Source organism: Balaenoptera ricei, chromosome 1 (assembly GCF_028023285.1).
Source record: "Balaenoptera ricei isolate mBalRic1 chromosome 1, mBalRic1.hap2, whole genome shotgun sequence".
Taxonomy (NCBI): domain Eukaryota; kingdom Metazoa; phylum Chordata; class Mammalia; order Artiodactyla; family Balaenopteridae; genus Balaenoptera; species Balaenoptera ricei.
In genome coordinates, this window is record NC_082639.1 from 162779393 (window position 1) to 162796772 (window position 17380).

At 36.9% G+C, this 17380-nt stretch overlaps 2 protein-coding genes across 2 annotated transcripts in view; one reads left to right on the top strand and one right to left on the bottom strand.

Moving 5' to 3' along the window:
- The window catches only part of KMO (kynurenine 3-monooxygenase), a 55666-nt gene extending 47084 nt beyond the window's left edge, over positions 1–8582 (top strand). The window contains 6 exon segments of the mRNA XM_059905100.1: positions 1751–1808; positions 3990–4072; positions 5291–5392; positions 5483–5542; positions 7034–7171; positions 7174–8582. Coding sequence (XP_059761083.1) covers positions 1751–1808; positions 3990–4072; positions 5291–5392; positions 5483–5542; positions 7034–7171; positions 7174–7236 — 504 coding nt within the window. The 3' untranslated portion in view covers positions 7237–8582.
- A 619-nt stretch (positions 8583–9201) lies between these two features.
- The window catches only part of OPN3 (opsin 3), a 67741-nt gene continuing 59562 nt past the window's right edge, over positions 9202–17380 (bottom strand). The window contains 2 exon segments of the mRNA XM_059934351.1: positions 9202–9462; positions 10423–10677. Coding sequence (XP_059790334.1) covers positions 9202–9462; positions 10423–10677 — 516 coding nt within the window.

Below are 17380 nucleotides of genomic sequence, written 5' to 3' on the forward strand. Positions count from 1 at the left end.
GCCAACAGGCATATGAAAAGATGCTTAACATCACTAATCATCAAGGAAGTACAAATCAAAACCACCGTGAGATATCATCTCATAGTTGTCAGAATAGCTATCGTCAAAAAGACAACAAAGAACAAGTGTTGTCAAGGATGTCGAGAAAAGGGAATTCTAGTAGTGTTGGTGGGAATGTAAATTGGTGCAGCCACTAAGGAAAACAGTATGGAGGTTCCTCAAAAAATTAAAAATAGAACTACCATATGGTTCAGAAATTCCACTCATGGTATATATCCAAAGAAAATGAAAATGCTAATTCAAAAAGATATATGCACCCCATGTTCATATCAGCATTATTTACAATAGCCAAGATATGCAAGCAACTTAGGTGTCCATTAACAATGGATGGATAAAGAAGTGCTATGTATATACAACAGAATATTACTCAACCATAAAAAAGAACGAAATTTTGCCATTTGCAACAACATGGATGGACCTGGATGGTATTATGGTTAGTGAAATAAGTCAGACAAAGAAAGACAAATAATGTACGTTTTCACTTATATGTGGAATCTAAAAAATAAAGCAAATGAACGAATATAACAAAGCAGAAACAGACTTACAGATACAGAGAACAAACTAGTGGTTACCAGTGGGTAGAAGGGGAGGGGGAGGGGCAAGATAGATGAAGGGGATTAAGAGGTACAAATTATGAGGCATAAAATAAATAAGATGCAAGGATGTAATATACAGCACAGGGTATATAGCCTATATTTTATAATACCTTTATATGGAGTATAATCTATAAAAATATCAAATCATTATGTTATATACCTGAAATAAATATAATATTGTAAGTCAACTGTACTTAAATTTTTTAAAAAGTAAGGGAACATCAACTTTAGCATAGTGGATAATTAGAACTCCCTGGTTCAAAACCTGGCTTCATGATTTATTAGAATATGTTCTCATGCAACTAATTTATCTCTACTTCCTTATCTGTAAAATTCGGATTTTAATAGTACCTATCTCATAGGAATTCTCCAGGAATAAATGAATTAATTAAATAAAGAATTTAAGAGTGTTATCTCATCCCTATATGGTATCTCTCATTTCTAAATTCCTATAGCATTAACAGCCTATATAATTGACAAATTTATTTGCTTCAGGTATGATATGTAAAATTGATATAGAAATATTTTATTTCTTAACCTTTACATATTTTTATATTGTCTTAAAACCATAGTTTGAATTCCTAGGATGCAGGAAACATAGCTTTTTATTTTCTTCTCCCTACTGCATTTAGCATAGTACCTTACTAATTTTGTGGATTTGTTGATTGGAAATTTGCTTTAATCTTGGCTTATAGGAAGTAAGTTAATATGAAAGTTCTATCCTGTCATTAAATTGCTCTAAATGTGAATCTTAAAGCCCAGAATAGTTTAAATATTATTCTAATGTTCATGGTAGAACAATATAATTATTTTTGCTTCTTGAAGAAGCAATGGAATTGTCAAAATTACAAGTAATTTAAAATTTTGATCATATTCTAAATTTTATATATATATATGAATACATCGGGCAAAGACAAAACCATCAAACATGCAGTCAATTGTCTTTTTAATCAGAATTCAATGCTAAGTGTGACTATTTGGCTGCTATGTGCTGGTTGAGAGTAAACATCCTGCGAATTATACTCACCAATGAAAAGTCTATTCAAAATTGCTAAGAAGTATTTATATTTACAGTTTATTTTTTCTTGTTTTAGGGATTTGAAGACTGCTTGGTATTTGATGAATTAATGGATAAATTCAATAATGACCTTAGTAAGTAAAATTTCTCAATTGGACACGGACTAGCCTTGCTGATTAATTGTACACCTATTTCTGATCCTGGATGATTACAAACCATGATGCATATTTCCTGTTCAGGATTATAAATTTTTCTATTAACAGTCTATGCCACTGTTGTTGCCCATATCAGACAAGGAGCACCCAGAGAGGAAAAGATAGTTTCTTTTAAGTTTTTACATGGAGGTCTATGCATCGATCAATACAAAGATAAAGGTTCCAAGCACCAAAGTTTGGCAGAGATATACTCCTTTCCCTCCCTCTCAGCCCAGTTAACCCCCATGCCTATAATCCCTACAGCATGCCCTCAGAAACACTTTTAGAAGCTCCAGCATTTTCTTGCTTTTTGCCTTATCAAAGGTTGCATCTGATACTTCCATTTGCCTTTTGATTAAAATTAATTCCAGAAATATATTAATTTTACAAGTATTGAAGTTTTAAACTCTATGTATAATTCTGAAAGTAAGTTAAATTAAATGTACATAATTTTCATCCGTAAAAGAAATTGCAAATAGTAGCCTGAGAACTGGATAACTTTTACTGCTTTTCAGCATTACATGTTCTCAAAGGTCACCTCTGAATTTAAACCTGTTTCAGGTAAGGGACAGACTTAGAGAACCAGCTTTGAATCTACACCCAGATTCCAGTCTTGACTTGCTGACTTATTAGCCCTTTGACCTTGAACAAGTCACTTTATCTTTTTAAAGTCTCAGATTTTTTTCCCATCAATAAAGTGGGGTAATATCACTTCAGAGAGTTGTGAAGGTTAAATCAAATGATTTGTGGAAAGCTTTTTTAAAAAAAAGCCTAATTCACAGATACAAACTAGTGGTTGCCAGTGGGTAAAACGGTAGGGGGAAGGGCAAGGTAGGGGAAGGGGATTAAGAGTTACAAACTACAAGGTATAAAATAAATACGCTACAAGGATATATTGTACAACGCAGGGAATATAGCCAATATTTTATAATAACTATAAATGGAGTATAACCTTTAAAAATTGTGAATCAATATGTTGTATACCCGTAACTCATATAATATTGTACATCAACTATACATCAAGAAAAAAAAATTTTTTTTAAAAGCCTGGAACAAAGTAAATTCACGATAAAAATTTTTTTTATAGTGTTATAGGGAGTCAGTGAACACTATATTGTCTGAATCTGAAGAGATTATAGATTCCAGGGTAAATTTCTTCTGGTTTTCTTCCTTTCTTTCCCAGTTATCTCACTCAGATGCTCAGGATCCAGAAGTATTTTGTTTCCTCCCTTCTTAGCCCTTGTGTGATTGGTTGGCATGTAATGACAATGATGGAGAGAGATGGAGGGCTCATATAACAGAACATACTGTCAATACTGGTTTTAGTTACAGGAGAATGAAGATAGAACAATAATTATCACGATAATAACTAACATCACTGAACATGTAATATGTGTTGGGTATCTTGCTGTTTTTTAACGTATTATCTCATGAAAAACATGGGGCATAGGTACTATTCTTGTCCCTATTTTACAACTGAGGAGAGTAACTTGCCCAAAGTCAAGTAGCTAGAAGTGGAGAAGCTGGGACTTGCACCCATGTTCTCTGACTTTAGAAATGGCTTCCTCAAAACTAGAGTTGTCTGGCCCTGTGAAGTTATATTAGTAAGTTATTAATTTATCAAATATTTATTCAGTGTTTACCATATACCAGGTTAAGTTTTCAAACATGAATATAACATGAGTCCTGCCTCTGGGAGATAACAGAATAACGGGGTATGTTTAAGCTAATAAGGTGGCTTAGGTACAAATGAAACAAATGTATATGGGGTAGCAAAGAAGAACAAAAAGGAGAGTAGTAAATTCTAAGGATTTGGGGTCATTTACAGTCATTTATATGAACTGCTTTCCATTTGCAAAATAAAAATAATGATTCACTAATCTAGTATATATTATAACAACTTTGTCATAAGTTTCATTAAATCATAGGCAATGGGAAATGCCCATGTGTTATTGCTCAGTATTCATAGATTGTTGGTCATACAGTCTTGCTGTCCAGAGTTTTAAAAGGTTAGAGAGAACATTGATAGAGAATACACCATTTCATTTGAACTGTGTAGAGTCAAGCACATTGTTTACAGACTGTTTTGGAAAAGACATTATTATTTAACTTGGTTTCTAGGTATGTGCCTTCCTGAATTCTCAAGATTAAGAATTCCAGATGACCATGCAATTTCAGACCTATCCATGTACAACTACATAGAGGCAAGTGAGAATGTTTGGTTCTATTCAATGAGATCATGCACTGATATTCTAATAAACATCCTTTGCTTTAATGTTTCTTTGAGTTCCGTCTCATGCATGCTGCATAAGAATAGGTGCCAAGAGAAAACACACACACACACACACACACACACACACAGAGCATTCCTTACACATAGTTGAACTTTGACTATAAAGACAGTGATAATGACCCACACACATCATCTCCATCTACATTTCAGGGACATTTAGGAGGTAACAAAAATGACAAAATGTCTGGTTTCAATATCTGATAATTCATAGGCTCAAGACTTAGACATTTAGTAGAGGTAGTAATATGCTATTTTAACGAAAAAATATTTTTGATATGAGTTAACATATTTGGAAAGTTTAAGAGACATTAAATAACCTTTCCATTCTTAACATTATAAGCTGCAAACTTAAATTAGCACTGAATATCCTTCTGGGTTTTTTGCACTGAAAGAAATATGTAATACCAAAGAAATTCATAGTCAGTAGATTACTACTCAGAAGAAAAACACAATTCCATTTTAAGCCAGTCACCTGAAAACCTCACAGTAAATGGTTGTGGTTATAGTTTTTAAATAATCAAATGAAAAAATTTACAAGATAAAAATTTTAAAAAGAGTATAGTTGTTTTCCATCTCTCCTGAAGACAGAAAGAAATAAAGTAGACTTCAACTTGAGCAGAATTGTTTCATATGTGGTGAAGGAAGTTCTATAAGATACTGGAAGTCTCACTGATGTATTTTGCCTTGTCTTTGCAAACAAGACAACTACAACATAATATTTATCCTGAATATGGAGTATATCAAGACAGGCCTAGTTTTAAACAGATCTCTTCTTGCCATAAATAATGTTCCAAACTGACCAGGAAGTAACAGAAATTAGTCAAATCTTTGGGCTCACAGACTACTCACAGATTCATACAAACAAACTCTTACTGAAATAGAGTTGGCCCCCGAGCAAAATAGAGTTCTCTAACAGGTTTTGCATAATTGCTCTACCTTTTCAAGTTATTGTTCTCTGACATTGACTGAAAAGGATTGGAAATGACTGAGAAGGATTGGAAATAAGAATTTATTTGACTACCTTGAGTCTGGCTTTGTGGTGAATGGGAATGAAGAGTGATAAAGTTGCAGTAAACAATTGAAGGTACTTTGTTCAAGGTATTCTTTGAGACTCCTTACATTATTGCAGATGCGAGCACACGTCAACTCAAGGTGGTTCCTCTTCCAAAAGAACATAGAGAGATTTCTTCATGCTATTATGCCATCTACCTTTATCCCTCTTTACACCATGGTAAGGTCTGGATTTAAGACTTTTCCTCATTTTAATCTTCTGTTTAGCCATTAAAGAATACACAAGAATACTTTTTAAACTTTCTTACAGGTCACCTTTTCCAGAATAAGATACCATGAGGCAGTGCTGCGTTGGCATTGGCAAAAAAAGGTTGGAACAGATTATACTTATTTTTAATCTGATGTGTTGAAGTTCACAGTGATATGGTTATGTTTACCTCAGGCAAATACGGAAATAATGTGACAGACACTAGATGTTTGCCTTCCAAATTAAAAAATGTCCTGGATACACAGGTGGCAGAATGCCTAATGAACAAAATTACAAAGAAGAGGCAATCCTTGAGGAGAAGAAATTCAAAAAAGAAATTGATGCTAGTATTTCTAAACTTTCTACTTTATTTTAGCAATGTGACCTTTTACTTTCATTTAGCAATTGACTTTTGCTTCATGCAATACTCCTATGGGTTTAATTTACAAAATTGGACAGAATCAAATCACTTATAAAACACAGTCTAATTCCAGTGTAATGCTATTCCACATTAATTTTGGGCAGTTGACTCACAGATGCCATTAAATGGAGATTCAGATTCCTGATCTTCCACTGTGGAAACTTTACAACTTCACTCACTAAACAAATAGTATGTAAACATTGAGCTGGGCATGGTGATGAACATAAAGCAGCCCCTACCCTTTGCATAGCTCAGAGACTAGTGGGGGAAATGGACACCTGCAGTGGAGAGGCACTGCCCTGGTGGAGAATGGGCATGGGTATAGGGAGGGGGGCGTGGAGGTTGAAGAAACCTCTCACACATTCAGAATGGGAATGTCAAGTATTTCAGTGGACCTGGAAGAAGCACATATGTGTGAAAATGGCTAGAGGTGGAGCTGGAATAGTAAGTAGGACCTGAAACATCTTGAATATTATTTTGAGGGAAACAGGAAGACAAAGGCAGCTCATAGTCTCAGGTGTGGATTTTAGAAAGATTTAGAGGCTAGATTGGAACGAATCAAGATTTATTCATACAGAGGTGAATAAAATAAGGTCCCTGCCCTCAAGGAACTAAAAGTCCAAAGGGGAAAGAGACAGTGACAGGCAGTTAGAATGCAGGACAATAAGTGCAGTGAAAGAGACCAGGATGATACGAGAGTGCACATAACCCAGACTAGACAGATCCTCAGCTCATGAGGTTGATAGACTGTAGGTGGTGAAGGTGCATGTTTAAGTCTTTGAATGTGTGTCTTCCAAGTCACAGAGGCCACTGAACCCATCACTTTGTGCAGGGTCTGAGCAATGACTGAATCATTTGTGGCTTCTTTCAAGACAGAGTTATCAGTTCTGTTTTTTTCAACTGTGAATTTTTTGTATGGCTGGACAAAGGCTGTTAAGAATTCTTTATACAGAACACATAGATTCAGGAGTTTCTGGGAGGAGAGAGAGGAGGGAGAGAGGGAGGCAGGAAGCTCCAAATTCTTGACCTTACCAGATATGGCAGGACTTCACCTAGTGGTCATGCAATTACGTCACTGTTTCAGGTTAAAGAACAAAGAGGAAATTGTATAAAACGTCATTTAAAAATGAAGTCTACTTGCAAGATTTTAATCTCTGCACAAATAAAGTGAAAGTTCTTGCTCTTTTTTACAGGTGATAAAGAAAGGACTCTTTTTCTTTGGAACACTGATAGCTGTAAGTGGTACTTACTTACTTATGCGCTCCAAGTCACTGAGACCCCTGGACTACTTGAGAAGACCATGGGACTGGGTCACTTACTTCCAGAATACAGGGCATGTCTCCCTGTAAACTCTCTGGAGTCACTAGAACAAATTCCCAATGTCATTAACAAGTGATAAAAAGATCCTGAAGTAGCAAATATTAGATTTCTCTGTAACCAAAACAGGATTAAAATCATGTTTCCATCATCATATTTAATTCACTAATGGAAGATATTTATCAGCTTATAGTTAAATTCAATGTAGAATTTCTCTGTGAGCTCACTGAAATTATTGAAAAAATAACCCACCACTTTAAGTAAAACGCAGCTTCCCCACAGCACTATGCTTAGGTCAGGTCATTCTAAATATAAAAGTGCAGTGACTAAGATCTCTTTCACTTCTCAAAAAGAAAGGCCCTAGAGACCTCAAGGAAGTCACTGATCACCCTTTTCTTTAAAGGACATAATAGAAGTCATGATAGGATTGACTTAACACCTGGGACTAAAAGTCACAATTTGCCTAACATATTAACTGCATTTTTCATTACCTGGATGGAACTTACCTAAGCACAGGGCTCAGATTTTTTTGCTAAAACTAGAAATGTAAATGAGGGATTGGGGGGCTTTCGAGAGAGTTCAAAATGAATTGATTTTATTTCCCAGTCTTCAAAAGGCAGTATTACCTTCTGAGGATTTTTTTTTAAAGGCTATTAAAGCCACACTAAGTGAAGGATAGGAAGAGTTTTATTTATAAACTAAATATCTATATACATAAAAGAGTGGAAAGGAAACAAGGGGAGACAGCTTTCATAGAAATATGAAGCCGTATTTTATTCCATTTCAGAAGCAATTTACTAACATTCTTGAACTATATGCTGCAAAACTAGCAACAAACTTGATGTTTAAATGTTCATTTAGTGAAACTTTTTTCTTGCTTCTTCCTTCTTCAATAGGCCAACTGAATCATTTAGAACTCTTTCAAACATGATTAATTATGAAGATGCAACACTAGTAGAACTGTCATGTAAGAAATAAAAATTAGGAAATAAAATGATTCACTTTCTTTCCTATATTGTCAAGGAAATTCTTGAGTCCTAATAATCCATGTTTAGACTAAATAATGACTCATGGAAAAATGGTCTCTTCACTAACCCTGACCACTATTTATCCAGTGTATTGATTGAAGAGCAATAAAGATTAAATATTTTTATTTAATATTCACATTTTGTGAATACAGTTTTACACTTATTTTCATTCCTCTTCAAATGTAGGTTTGTTTGGTTTTTGCTGGAACTCCTTTTCTAAATCTATCAATAGAATTCTTGGCAAAATTGTGGGAAATTACTAGGAGGAGAGGCTAATCCTGCCATGTTCATATTTGAAATGAAATAGATGGAGACACTTAACTGCCATTAACATCAGCTTCACCATGTACATCCTCTGCTAATGTATGATTACCAATAAACCTTGATCACCTTGAAATTCTATTTTCTTTCCTGTGTTTCTTTTTAATGGTATCTTCTAGAGCTTGCTCAGCAGCACATTGGTCTGAAGCTCCTCTTTATCATATTATACATAGAGCAATAGTCTTTTGTTTCACATAAAGTTAAGGAATTGATTTTCTTTTTCATCCTAGAATTGTCTCTTTGATAAATTTGATTGAGAAAACATTTGACATGACACTGAATAGGACCCAACACTACAGAAAATTCAAGATTTTCTAGCTATTTCACACAAGTGTATGAGATAAAGTTATTTTAAGAGCTAAGTATTTTTGAGAAATATGTTATGTGCCTTGGAAAATACAGTCTTTTAAAAATATATATTTGAAGTGAAAACTTCCAATATGTTAGAAGTTGATGGTGCCTGATGCCCACCTTGTGCCACAAGTGGTTTTTCATTATACAAAGCACCCTCTGAATTAAAAGAATTTGTCTTGCTCAGTTACCCCCTGAGGTCAGAGAGCAATTCAGATTTCCTGTTGGACCACAAAAGTTCTGTTGATATTACATAGAATGGGGATTCCAAAACAGTCCTTATAATGGTAGTCTAAAAGTGGTATCTGATTTAAAGCCCCATCTTTCATTCCCATTATTCTTTCCTATAAAGGACTAACTTGGATTACATCGACCTATGACCCACTGGTTCTGTCACCGTCAACTGATAGTGATTCATCATTAGTGATGATAAAAATGATGGAAGAAGAGTTAAAAATCACTTTTTTCTTTGGTCTGTCCCTATCTTTCTGTGACATCACAATGGGTTGGATTTGCATTTCACTCCCAACTGCTGGTAGGTCTTTAGCCGGTCACTGGCATCTCAGCAGTCGGAAACATAGGAGCTGCAAAAGGGCTCTTCGAAACTGGGCAGGGAGAAAATAAAGTTGAATATTAAGTAAAAGTTTGGATTGACATTCAAGAAACTTAGGTAAATTTAATTTGGGTTGTTCTTTTCTATTTGTTACCTGACATGGAGTTAGGTGGTAATGCTCAGATCTACTTAAGCCTGGAGTTTAATGTCTTTTATTTATTATAATTCTTATTAACTTTACCACATAGGTCTCTTTCAATACCTTATAATATCCATAGATTCAAGTTGCATGAATCTTCCATGCAGGCAGCTAGATGTGTTTCCTTAAGTGATTTTGAACATTAATTCATTCCATAAATATTCAATGAGCTCCTACGAGGTGAGGCAATTTGTGCTACAATCTGGGGGTATTGTGGGCAGCAGAGACAGACAAGACCCTTCCTGGTAGAGTTTACAGCTTGGTGTCCTCACTAATGTTCCTTTAATTAGGTTAAGATTTTTTTTTTTGGATCAAGATTACAAATCAGTTGGTGAAAATATACAACAGCAAACCAGGTTCAAATCCAGGCACCAACACGTCCTGAAGCAAACAAGTTCTTTAACTTCTCTGAACTTATCTCATAATCCATAAATAAGATACTATTAGTGCCTTTTTCATGGAGTTTTGTAAAGATAATTGATACAATCTGCATAGTGCAGTAAGAATTTTAAATAAATTATTAACTTTGATTGTAGTTATTATTACTAAACATAAAATGTTTTCTGATGTACTAAATACTGATTTTAATAGAATTTTACCTAACAAGTGCAAACCTCCATTGGTAGGTCTTAGAATTGTTATTATTTTCTCTGGGAATATTCTACATTTCTTCTTGAACCCTCTACTTTCCTGTAAAATGCTTGATTTAGATTTTTATCATTGAAGCTGCTATGAATAATCTCTATAAAAGTATTATATTTTCCAACAATCCCACCAACATGGTGAAAACGAGCAGTTAATTACAAAGCTTACCTTTCTGACCATGAAGATATAAATAACTGGATTATACACAGTGCCTGATTTAGCAAAGAGATATCAAACAGTAGATATTATTGTAGGAGTGAACAGGTGTCCATAACCATTAAACACCAAGAAACAAATCACAACATAAGGCATCCAAAAGATCAGAAAGGCGAATACCATAAAAAAGCACATTTTGGCCAGTTTCTTTTCATATCTTAAAATCTTGAACATTTGAATTGTCTGAAGATCTTCAACAAAACGGAGCTGCAGAAAGGAGAAGGAAAATAAAGGGGTGAAAATGAAAAAATCATTTTTGTTCATTGTTTTCATAATAGATATTCAGACACCATTCTTGGTCCCACCTTTAATGGAAAGAGAACTGAATAGGACCTTGGGAGGCTGGCATCTGATCCAGGACCTGCAGCTGGGCCCAGCCCTTAAACTCTCTGGGCCTCAGTCTCCTCACCTTAACATAATATATTGAACTAAATAGCCTCTTAGATCCTTCAACGGTTTTTAATGTTTTCTAATTTGCTTAAAGAAGAAGAAAATGAACTCTTTTGCCTAGATCTTCAAGTCGCTAAAAGACAGCCTGAAAGAGCCATGATAGGGACTTCCCTGGTGGTCCAGTGGTTAAGAATCCACCTTCCAATGCAGGGGACGTGGGTTAGATCCCTGATTGGGGAACTAAGATCCCACATGCCACAGGGCAACTAAGCCCTCACACTGCAACTACTGAGTCTGTGTGCTCTAGAGCCCAAGCACCACAACTAGAGAGAGCCTGCATGCCACAATGAAAGATTCTGCATGCTGCAATGAAGATCCCGTGTGCTGCAACTAAGACCCAACACAGCCAAATAAATAAACAAATAAATATAAAAAAAGAGTCATGATAAATTGGGAAAAAATTCTCCATAATCCTGGAATTTCTTTTATCTGGAGCATAATTCTCAAATTCTCAAACCAGGCAGCAAATGTGATGTCAGTAGTTCTACATGTTAAAGCCTACAGCTGGTCTTGATGAAAACTTAATTCCTAAATAAATTCCTCCTGGAAACTACTGTGACTTCCACTTCACAGCTAATGACTATAAAGTGGGGTTTTGTTGAGGAATTTGCTTGGGTTGGTTTCATCAGTGGCTCAGCTGCAGAGGATAGAGCTCAGTAAAACCCAGATAGCCCACTTTCTCTAAAATCAGCATTTTAGAGAACTTTTTACTCCTAGTTTTACTCCTACTTTGTCCCCACTAAAAGTATTTAGGCATAATGGCCTATAGCCTGAAAGTTCTTTGACTTTCTCAGATAAAAAGCTCTTTAGAAGTATAATGGGGAATAACAAATCTGACTCCATATTAGATCTGTTTCTTTTACTTTAACCTTTGTATTCTACTGCTTTTGCTACAAGTTAATCACTAAAGGGATGCTGCCAATAGCTGAAAGTATACATAATTGCCCATCTCCAGAACCCTACCCCCATGCCTGAATGTTAAACCAAAATACCTTTGTTCAACTCACAGAAAACATCCTGATGCGGCCCACCTGTCAAATGGCTGCAGGAAAGAAGAAATTAACACATCCCTTCCCAGAGTCTGGCTGAAACCAGGAAATATTTGCAACAACTTATGGCCTTTTTACTTTACCTCCTCACCTCCCCTCTCTTTGTTCTATAAAATAAACTAGTATCCAGACCCCAGCAACAAGATGGTTCTCTAGGACGTTAGTCTGCCATCTTCTTAGTCTCCTGGCTTTCCAAATAAAGCCATTAATTCCTTGCCCCAAAGCCTTGTCTCCCAATTTATTGGCCTGTCATGTGGCTGGCAGAAAAATCTTGGACTTGGTAACAGAAGTTCCTCCTATTATTGTGATAAACGTGTGATTAAGAAGAGGGAGAGAATATTCCTGTACATCAAAAGTATACTCGTAAATAAAATGGTTATTTTTGACATCTTAAGAAGCTAATTTTGCTACAAAAATACAAATGCTTTATTGATATAAGAAAAGGTATCTGACATACCACTGATACTTAATATATAATTTTAAGTGGGGAAATTTATTACATTTCAACAAACTGTAAGTGTTCCTTTTATTTCTAGCATTATCATAAAAGTTAAGGAAAAATTTTCCAAAGAAATCTGCTAAAACATGTGCTAATAGTATTTAAAAATATATTTGAATTGATATATCTAAATCACTGATGTCATCTAAACTTTATTTAAGAAACTGTATTCTTATTATATATTCATATTGACAGAATAGCAGAAAACAGATAATTAAAATGGTTGATTTTTTTTCTAGAGTAGAGGAAATGTGTGTATGGTAGTGAGTGTTAAATTTCTGGTACTATTATTATCTGTGTGTGCTATTCTATTTTAAAAGAAACTATTTTATTTAAAGTGATAGGATATTTTTCTATTTTCAGAACAGGATTTTGGTGGGGGGAGGATTTTTCCCTAGAGATTTTAAGAAGGTTGTGGAGTTCTAGTAAAAACTTTAGATTTGGAATTAAAAGATCTGGGTTCATATCCCAGATTCACCACTTTTGCTCCTTGTGTGATGTTGAGGAAGTCAATGACCTTCTCTAAGAGTAAAGATTAAAGGAGGTAAAAATATGTAACTTATTAAACAGAAGTTGAGTCCCAGTTCCACACATATGACTTTGTGGGATTGTTTTTGAGATTATTTATTTATATTTGAATTATACTTGAAACAACCATACTTATTCATATGCATATGTACTTTTATGATAATATAGGATATTGGGAATCATGATTTTTGACTCCCTGGAGTTTCAATTAACTAGTAAAACACCACATGCCAATGGTCTGTGTCCCAAGTCCCCACTATCTAGGGCCCAACAATTTTATCTGTACCACTTTCTGGACAATGTCAGTCCCCATCTTTTCTCACCACTTATCAAAGCAGAGAACTCATTTATCATCATTCTGGAATTACATGCATACTGGAGAAATTAATTGAAGAAAATATTGGTTTATGCTTCCCCAGTTCCTCTGGTATAAGGAAAGGATCTGACTAATGTTTTAGATTATTTGGGTTTGTATATGTGACGTTTCCATGATTATTTTTCATTTATCTCTTTTTGGCTTCTTTGTTTCATCATTGTCTATTCTTTTACTCTGCTCATTCAACATTTTCCAAATAAAGAGCTCTACTTTATGTTTTGCCCCCTTTATCCAATCATTTGAGGATATTTTTCAAAATTGCTATGGTTGAAGCAAAAGTATTGATACATGCACAAATTTGTCCTAAAGGAGGAACTACTTAAGACAAATTCCCCAGAATTACCTCTAATGGTGTTCTTTGCCTATATAAATGGCAACGCCTAGTGCTTGGTGACTCAGACACCTGTAGGTTTTTCAAAGACTTTACTGTGAGTCCTTAATCTCAAGTGAGTAGCTATGTCTCTATTGCTATTACAAATAACCTCTCTGGATAAGGAAACAGAAGCAATTCCTTGCACCAAGCTTTGTGTTGAGTTTATAGCACAGTCAGTAGTCAAATCTCTTTGTACTTTCACCACTTCCCCTTCCTATGCCCTCTGTCCATTTTTTCCAAAAATAGTCACTGGTCCCTATTTCATGTAGGTACTGTTCCAGCTATAGGTGAAAAAATAAATAAGACTGGGTCTCTTCTCTTGAGGAATTCACTATTTGGTGAGGGTGACAGGCACATAAATATACTGCTTCCATAGGTGATAACATGCCATGAGGGAGGTGACCGGAGAGGGCTATGTGAATACGCAGGAGGGGTAACAAATTCAGAGGCAGATAAGAGCAAACAGATCCTGATCTCAGCCTTCTGAGGTGAGGAGGAGTTTAGACAAGGAGGAGAGACAGAACGTTCCAGGGTTAAGGGAAAGAGGTAAAAGAACATGTCAATTTCTGGGGACAAGAAATACTGTAGTTGACTGAAGCTTGAGGTGGCAAGAGGGAGGGAATGTAAAAAAAATGAGACTGGACAGGCAGATGAGATATGGCCACACAGGACCTGATAGTCAGCTCAGGGGCCTTAATTTTAATCGTGAAGGCAATGGAACCCTTAAAGAATTTTAGGCTGGGTAGTGACATAAGAGAATTTTCATTTGAGAACAATTTATCTGATGGCAGTATAAAGAGAACAGATTAGAGGAAGACAAGAATAAAGAAAGGAAAACTAAGATCCTTTTGCATTGAGTCTGGCAGGCAAAAAAATTGAGAGGACAAAATAGATATATGGAAAAATATTTGAGGTTCGATAGATAAAAATTGATAATTGTTTGGGTGTGAGGGAGACATGGATGAAGAATAGTCAAAGATTACCCCTTAGTTTCTGGCTTAGGTAGATAGGAGTGATGACCATTCACTAAGAAAGGGAATGGAGGAGTAGAGACTTGGGGGGAAAGATGACCAATTCATCTTCACACATGTTGAATTTGACAAGTCTGTGGACTATCCACATGGAGGTATTCAATAGGTAATTGACTATGAGGATCTGATAGAGGTCAGAAGAACAACCTGGATCAGAAGTAGAGATTTCAAAGTCACCATGCTATTGTTAGAAGGAAAATACTGCCAGTATATGAGATTGCCCATGTCTATTGTGTAGTATTGAGACAGGCTGGGACCCGGGACCCGGGACCCTTTGCTGCAGTGCTTGCGCCTGGACACATGTCTCCTCAAGCAACAAAATACAAAGAAACTATAAGGGACTAAAATTAACTGTGTGCATGTGCAGTTGGGGCAAATTATGGACAATGAGATACAAAAAGACCAAAAACCCAACTGCCACTTCTGAAGAGCCGGGAGCAAAAGCAGGGTGTCAAGAGCAAAAGCATGCCCCCTGCACACACCACCAAAGGGGTGGGAAAACCACCTAAGCCACCCCTTTGGCCCATCCCTGGGCCCACTCCTACCTCAGCCCATATAAAGAACCAGCTGGTCCCTCCTCAGGGAGCGAGCAAGGGAACTTATTACTTGTTTTTGCTCCTCCCTGCTGCAGGAGGGACCCCAATAAAGCCTTGCCTGAATTTCTTGTCTGGCCTCTTATCAATTTCTATTGATTAAGGAAGGCCAAGAACCCTGGTCAGTAACAGTATGAGATGAGAGCTAATCATAGAATGCTGGGGAGACCCAAGGAAAAGAAGCCTTTGAAGGAGACATGAGATGATGGGGCCCAGAGAGTCAGCAACAAAGATAAAAAAGAATGGGGTCCTAGAAACACTGAGAGCAGAAACTCACAATTAAGTAGAAGCTGTCAACAATGCCACAAGTCTCAATGTCACAGATGCCAGAAAAAAAAAAAAGAAACTGAAATGTGTCCATTGGCTCTAACATTTGGGAGATCATCAATGACCTTAATGAGGCTGTTTCTGTGAGAGTGTGGTAGAAGAAGGAATCACCAATTTGCAATGGGTTGAGGAATAAATATGTGAGTTTACTAAACTACAGACTCTCTGAGGCAGTGGCTATATCTTATCCACTATGTATCCTCAGAGATTAGTAATTGCCTCTGCTTGGGCTTCCATAACAAAATACTGAGTGGCTTAAACAATAGAAACTTATTTCTCACAGACTTGGAGGCTGAGACGTCTAAGATTAAGGTGCCAGTAAGGTAGGTTTCATTGTGAGGCCTCTTTTCTTGGCTTGTAGATAGCCAAATTCTCTCTATGTTCTCCTATCAGTAGAGAAAGAGAGTGAGAGCTCTGCTCTCTCTTTCTCTTCTTATAAGGGCACTAATCTCATCATGAGGGTCCCACCCTCGTGATCCCATTCTCATATATCCCTAATTACCTACCAAAGGCCCCATCTCCTACACCATCACATTGAATGTTGGGGGGACAACAAATATTCAGCCCATAACAGTAAATAGTTGGTACATTTGTATTTATTTATTTATTTATTTATGGCTGTGTTGGGGCTTCGTTTCTGTGCGAGGGCCTTCTCTAGCCGTGACAAGCGGGGGCCACTCTTCATCGCGGTGTGTGGGCCTCTCACTATCGCAGCCTCTCTTGTTGCGGAGCACACGCTCCAGACGCGCAGGCTCAGTAATTGTGGCTCATGGGCGCAGTTACTCTGTGGCATGTGGGATCCTCCCAGACCAGGGCCCGAACCTGTGTCCCCTGCATTGGCAGGCAGACTCTCAACCACTGCGCCACCAGGGAAGCCCCAATAATTGGTACATTTTAGATGCTCAATAAATATTGGTCAAATGAATGCTTATTGAGTGATGATGTAGCACCAAAAGCCACCAATGGTTCTTTGAGTTAGCAGTGATGTGGAGAGAAATAAAGTGATAACTAGAGGGAGTTGAGAGTATATTTTGCTTTTGAATTAAATTAGCATGGTTATATGCTACAGATAAAGAGCCAGTACTGAAGGAGAGATTGAATATATGAGTCAAAGAGAAAATTATTACTTGAGAGAGGTCCCTGAGGCAGAGAATGGGGTGGGGAAGAAAACAAGAATCTAGGATCAGTTTGGTCCTGAGAGACCTCTCCCATTCCCTTGCAACTGAAGAGAGGGATATAAGAATGAGTGGGGGCATTTGGCACCGCTGGGGCTCCTGTGATCCAAGCAGTCATACCACCTCTGCGCCTGGTCCTCACAGGGGCAGACCCAAGAGCTCCAAGGCAGCCTCAGGACCAGACTCCTGTGGGTGGACTACACACAGAGGTGGGGATAAAACCAAAGCTGGACGGGGTGACTAAGGAAGAAGATCAAAAATCTTTCCATCAGCTGTACAAGCTGCAGATTAAATCCCCATGATCAGCTAGGTAGACCCTGCATCTATGGAATATCTGAGTAGACAATGAGTGTTCCCACAAATGAAAACAGTCTAGCTCTCGCAGCTGTGGACTTTTGGGGTAAGCACGCACAAGAATTGGGCCAGATCAGAGTCTGAGTGGTCCCCACAGGGCCCACAGCAGGTCCAGAGTCCAGTCCACAGGCACAGGAGAGCCTCTTTGGGAGGTG